This window comes from Nannospalax galili, unplaced genomic scaffold (assembly GCF_000622305.1).
Source record: "Nannospalax galili isolate Female #2095 unplaced genomic scaffold, S.galili_v1.0 scaffold612, whole genome shotgun sequence".
Classification (NCBI taxonomy): Eukaryota; Metazoa; Chordata; class Mammalia; order Rodentia; family Spalacidae; genus Nannospalax; species Nannospalax galili.
In genome coordinates, this window is record NW_008333388.1 from 474,053 (window position 1) to 479,398 (window position 5,346).

At 51.8% G+C, this 5,346-nt stretch overlaps 1 protein-coding gene across 1 annotated transcript in view; it reads right to left on the bottom strand.

Moving 5' to 3' along the window:
- Positions 1-767: 767 nt before the first annotated feature.
- Blk (BLK proto-oncogene, Src family tyrosine kinase) overlaps positions 768-5,346 on the bottom strand; it is a 24,117-nt gene continuing 19,538 nt past the window's right edge. The window contains exons 9-11 of the mRNA XM_008828159.1: positions 3,168-3,282; positions 1,738-1,869; positions 768-973 (exon numbers count right to left, since the gene is read on the bottom strand). Of these exons, the coding sequence (XP_008826381.1) occupies positions 768-973; positions 1,738-1,869; positions 3,168-3,282 (453 nt within the window). The remainder of the gene's footprint in view (positions 974-1,737; positions 1,870-3,167; positions 3,283-5,346) is intronic.

Here is a 5,346-nt window from a genome sequence, read left to right on the forward strand (position 1 = left end):
GCCTTCATAACATTGATGCCCGGTTTCATGGATCCTGCTCTATGCACCTGGCCTGGGGGAATTCAGGGCCCAGGGTTCTTGTTCCCTTGAAGCGCTTGGTCCGGGATCCTGGGTTTGTGTGGTGAGGGTGCCACCTGCTGGCCTGAAAGGCAGGGTCAGCTGTGTCTGCTCAGAAACTTGGCCCTCCAGCTCCCTCATGGTGCACCTCATACGCCCATCTTGTTTGTCATGTCCAGTCGTGTCACCAGTAATAACCTTGGAAAAGATCAAACTCTCATGATTTTATTACAGAAAAGTCCCGAAGTTCTGGGCACAGTCCAGGCCAGAGCTACCTGGAGGTCCCAGCTCCGGAGCAGCAGACAGGGAGTGGCTTGCTGTTGAGGCTCTGAGGATGAGGGAGGTGAGAACTTCGGTCACCTGCAACCAGCCGCTTTTGGGGTTATGGCAGCATTACACAGTGACAGTTGATAACAGTTCATCAGAGTCTGTGCTTGGCCACAGCTGGAGTTAAATACGAATACAGTCCTTCCCTGTTCTAACATGAGAAACGGGAAGCACAGAGAGGCTGAGAAACTTGCCCAAAGGCACACAGCCAGTGAAGGGTGGACTATGATTCCCCTCTTCCTGGAGAGTCCACACCCCACCTGAGAAGTGGGTACCATTCCATCCTGACCATACAGCTGTGTGGACTGGAAGAAGAGCCAGAGGTGAATGTGTGAGCTCAAAGCCGGGAGGCTCAGGTGAGGAGCCTGCAGTGCCAGTGGTGGCTAGGGCTGCAGCTCATACTGGCCCTCGGTGGCTGTGTAGAAGTCCTCTAGCACTGACTGCAGAAACTCAAAGGTGGGCCGCTCTTCTGGCCGGCTTTGCCAGCACTCGGTGATGATGTCACGGTACAGCTCTGGTGGGCACGTGTCTGGGCATGGCATTCGGTAACCACGCTCCAGACTGTGGATAACTTCAGGGTTGTTCATTCCTGTAGGAGGGAGGACAGGGTGTATCAGGGCAGGGGGTGCCCAAGGGATGCTATCACTGACCCTGGAGACTCTAGAATAACACCAGGACGGGAGAGAGAAGCCCCTGACAGGCAGGTCACATGGCTGCTGGGATGGTACCACTTTGTTTTTGAGACAGGGTCTCCTTATATAGCCATGGTTAACCTTGAACCCAAGATCCTTCTGTCTCAGCCTCCCAAGTGCTGGAATTACAGGTGTGTGCCACGATGCTTGGCTGGTGGGGGTGGGGACACTTTTAAACACAGCCTTTACTTTATATTATTTGGATAACAGTTGGAATGAGGCTGTGGACTTCCTCTAGGATGTGACCCCTTCAGATAGTACTGAGATGCTTTGGGAAACACATACCAGCCCCTGCTGCCTAGATCCTCCTGGCATGGGTGGCAGACCATGTCCTGTACCCCAGGATGGGGCTTTGGAGAGCCCACCCCTAGGCATGAGGTCAAGGCAGGCAAGTCTGGCCTCAACCTACAACAAGCCATCCCTAGTGAACTTGAGCTCAGACCCGACTTGCTGCTGAGCTCTGCAGGAGGAAGGGATGAAGCCCTGTGGCTCAGAGCAATGATGAGGAGGAGGCAGAGGCTGGCAACCAGAATGCAAGTCTGGGCCTTGGTCTTTGAGACAAAACCCTGCCCTAGCCAGAACAGGCACTGATCATGGGGTGTCACCATCAAGGTGTCTCGGGAATGCACAGAGCATGCTATGGGTTCAGGGCTGTGCCTACCTGGGTAGGGCACACGCCCATAGGTGATGATCTCCATCAGCAGAACTCCAAAGGACCACACATCCGCCTTGATGGTGAACACCCCGAAATGTATGGCCTCAGGGGCAGTCCACTTGATGGGGAACTTGGCCCCTGTCAGAAAAACACAGCAGCTCCACGGGTTGCCGACCCTCCACCCTCATCCCAGCAGCCCCAGCCCCTTCCTGCCTGTCTCCATGGGGGTGGGGGGACTGCAGGGCATGGCCACTGGGTACACAAGGATATGGGTGTGTACAACCACTCATCACCATCCTAAGGAGTCCTTAAAAAGAGTTAGGGTACTCTATGGGTCACCTATAAGTGTTTCTATCTTTGCTGCTGTTGTTGTTTGTTTCATTTTGATTTTCTGGAGACAGGGACTTGTATCCCAAACTGACCTTGAACTTGATATGTAGCCAAGGATAACCTTGAACTCTTGGTCTCCAGGTCACAACCTCCCAAGTGTCGGGATTACAAGTGCACACTGCCACACCTCTTTATATAGTGCTAGAGACAGACCCACTCTACCAACTGAGCTATGTTCCCAGCCCTGCTGCATTTCCATCAGTGATGGAAGGGCTCTTTCCCCTCTCACATGGGTCTCGTTTAATGACAGAGACCACGGTATGGACTAGCCACTATAACAGACTCATGCCTCAGTCAGTCATTTGCTGCCAAAGGAAAACGTGCATGCACTCTGAGAGCACTGACTGGAAGGGTGGCAGAGCCTGCTGCTGCTGGTGGAGCCTGTGAACACTGCAGCCCTGTCCAGCACTCAGAGCTTACTGCAGGCTCAGCACTGCTCACCTCCCCTAGCCGTTTTCTCACTCCCAGGAGCCAGCCTGAAGTCCCCCAGGAGAGGTACAGTTTTCCAAGTCATGGTTCCTCCCCTGCTTAGAACACCTAGAACACTTGCTTACTAAGTGTACTCAAGTCCTACTGCAAAGTCAACTTTTCCTCATTCGTATCAACAGATTAAGGGTCCACAGCAACCCTAATTCATATGAGAGTTGATGGCTTATACTTTAGTTACAGCCATGTTTTCCAAAGTGTGTTCCATCAAGCCCTCCTTCCACAGGAGGTTAGTTAGTAAGAGGCTCAAACTAGTCTGGGAATGAGCAGGCAAAGCAAAGAACAAAGTGGAGCTATGGTGCAGGACTGCCCAGTGCTTTTATAAATGCATGTGTACCGGGGTCTCCAAGATGGACAGGGAGATAGCTCTGTGTCCCAAAGCCGTTTTGCATGAAGAGTTTCAACGTGGTCCTATCCCACAACCTCTCTCTCTCTCTCTCTCTCTCTCTCTCTCTCTCTCTCTCTCTTTTTCTCTCTCTCTCTCTCTCTCTCTCACACACACACACAAACACACACACACACACACACACACACACACACTATTCAAAACAGACACACACTGGTGGGGCGTTGTGTAATTTTGCAGCATAAGGTTTCAGATACCAGGATGTTGGCTGCCCGCAAGTCACGGTGGATGGAATTCATACGCTCGATGTAAGCCATTCCTTCAGCAATCTGAGGACACAGGTCACATGGTGAAGGACAGCAAGGATGGAGCCTCTGACTCGGGTCCTGAGCACTGGCTGGGATTCCAAGGCCAGGAGGAGTTCAAGGCACTCTGGGCAGGACAGGTGTGGCTGCAGATTAGGATGTGTGAGGTGTGGCTGGAGGGGGTCACATAGAGAGGGTCAGTGCTGGCATCATGCTTCATCCCATAGAATAGGAAAAGGAGAGCTTGGGGCTGCTGAGTTTGTGTGTATGCATGTATACAGATGTGTGATTGTGCGTAAGTGTGTGTGTGTGTGTGTGGTATATATGGTGTGTGGTATGTTGTATGTAGCATGTATGGTGTGTGTGGTGTGTATGTGGTATGTGTGAGTGATGTGTGAGTGGTGTGTATATTATGAGTGGCTGAGTTTGTGTGGATGCATGTATACAGATGTGTGATTGTGCGTAAGTGTGTGTGTGTGTGTGGTATATATGGTGTGTGTGGTATGTTGTATGTAGCATGTATGGTGTGTGTGGTGTGTATGTGGTATGTGTGAGTGATGTGTGAGTGGTGTGTATATTATGAGTGGCCTGTGTGGTGTGTGTGGTATATATGGTGTGTATGGTTTGTGTGGTGTATGTGTGATGTGTATGGTTTGTGTGGTGTATGTGTGATGTGTATGGTTTGTGTGGTATGTGTGTGTGTATGATATGTGTACATGGTATGGTGGAGAGGTATGTGTGGTGTATATGATTTGTATGTGATGTGTGTGTGAGTGGTGTATGAGTAGTGTATGTATGTGATGTGTGCATGTGAGTGTTATGTGTGTGGTGTGGGGTGTGTATATGTGTGTGTGCTGTGAGTGGTGCATGATTGCTATGTGGCGTGTGTGTGTGTGTGTGTGTGTGTGTGTGTGTGTGTGTGACTGGAATGTAGTTTAGAGGCTTCTCATCCAGGAAGTTCTGGCTTTCTGGTTCCTTAGCTGTCGCAACTCCTGTCCCCTCCTCCTGTCCCCTCCTCCTGTCCCCTCCTCCTGTCCCCTCTTCCTGTCCCCTCCTCCTGTCCCCTCTTCCTGTCCCCTCCTCCTGTCCCTTACTGTTTGTTCCCAGTAAGGAGCTGAACTCAGAAGGCTTTTCACAGCCTGTGCCCAGGTGCCCTAAGGTTTCGGGGTCGGGGAGCAGTGGGGTTAAAATAGACCAGGCAGGGTGAGAGAAGGAGAGGGAGACACGGAGCGACACTTATCACTGTGGGTGCTTCAAAGCTAGTCACCAGAGTTCTGCAACCACCTTGCCAGCTGCCTCAACAGGTCTCTGCTCACCTCAGTGGAAAAAGGCAGTGACCTCAGTTCCTGTGTTGATGCCAGCTGAAGAGAATACCGGACAGCATGGGAGGCCAGGTTGAAGTGTGGGTGAGGAGGCTCCCTCCCCTTTACAGCTCTGTGTGCATGGATGTGAGTGTGTGTGTGTCAGAGGCTGACCACAGACCACAGCTTTCTTGCTGAGAGTTCCAGTTTTAACAGACACACACAGAGACACCAGATGTGTCTTCCTGCCAGTTAGAACCTCAGCTAAAATCCCCAGGGGAGACCAAACCCTCCTCTTGATTCTGTTCTCCCCTCACAGAGCCTGGAAAGTTCTATACATAAACCCAAAGGAAACCAAAGACTGGTCCAGGGCAGCTGAGGTCTGGCACTGGAAATTCCCTGACAGCAGAAGAGAGAGAGAGAGAGAGAGAGAGAGAGAGAGAGAGAGAGAGAGAGAGCCGAAAACAATGTGCTTAGCACTCCATGTGACTCACGCCTGCCCAGCAGGGGGCCAATCCCAGGGCTGCACAAGACTTAGGGATCATGGGACAGTATCTGGAGCATACCTGCCCACTGGCCTAGCAAAATTCTTGCCTGTTCTCTGGCTTTCCAGCACCCATTTCCCCCCCTCTCCCTTCCTCATCCCATCCCAGCTACCCAGAATTGGAACTACGTTTCCCAGGCTCCCTTGCAGCCAGGTGTGGCAATGAAACAAGGAGCCTGGGAGGGGTGGGAAGGGATGGAAGAGCAAACAGTGGACAGCAGTAGGGACAACCCTTGAGGGAAA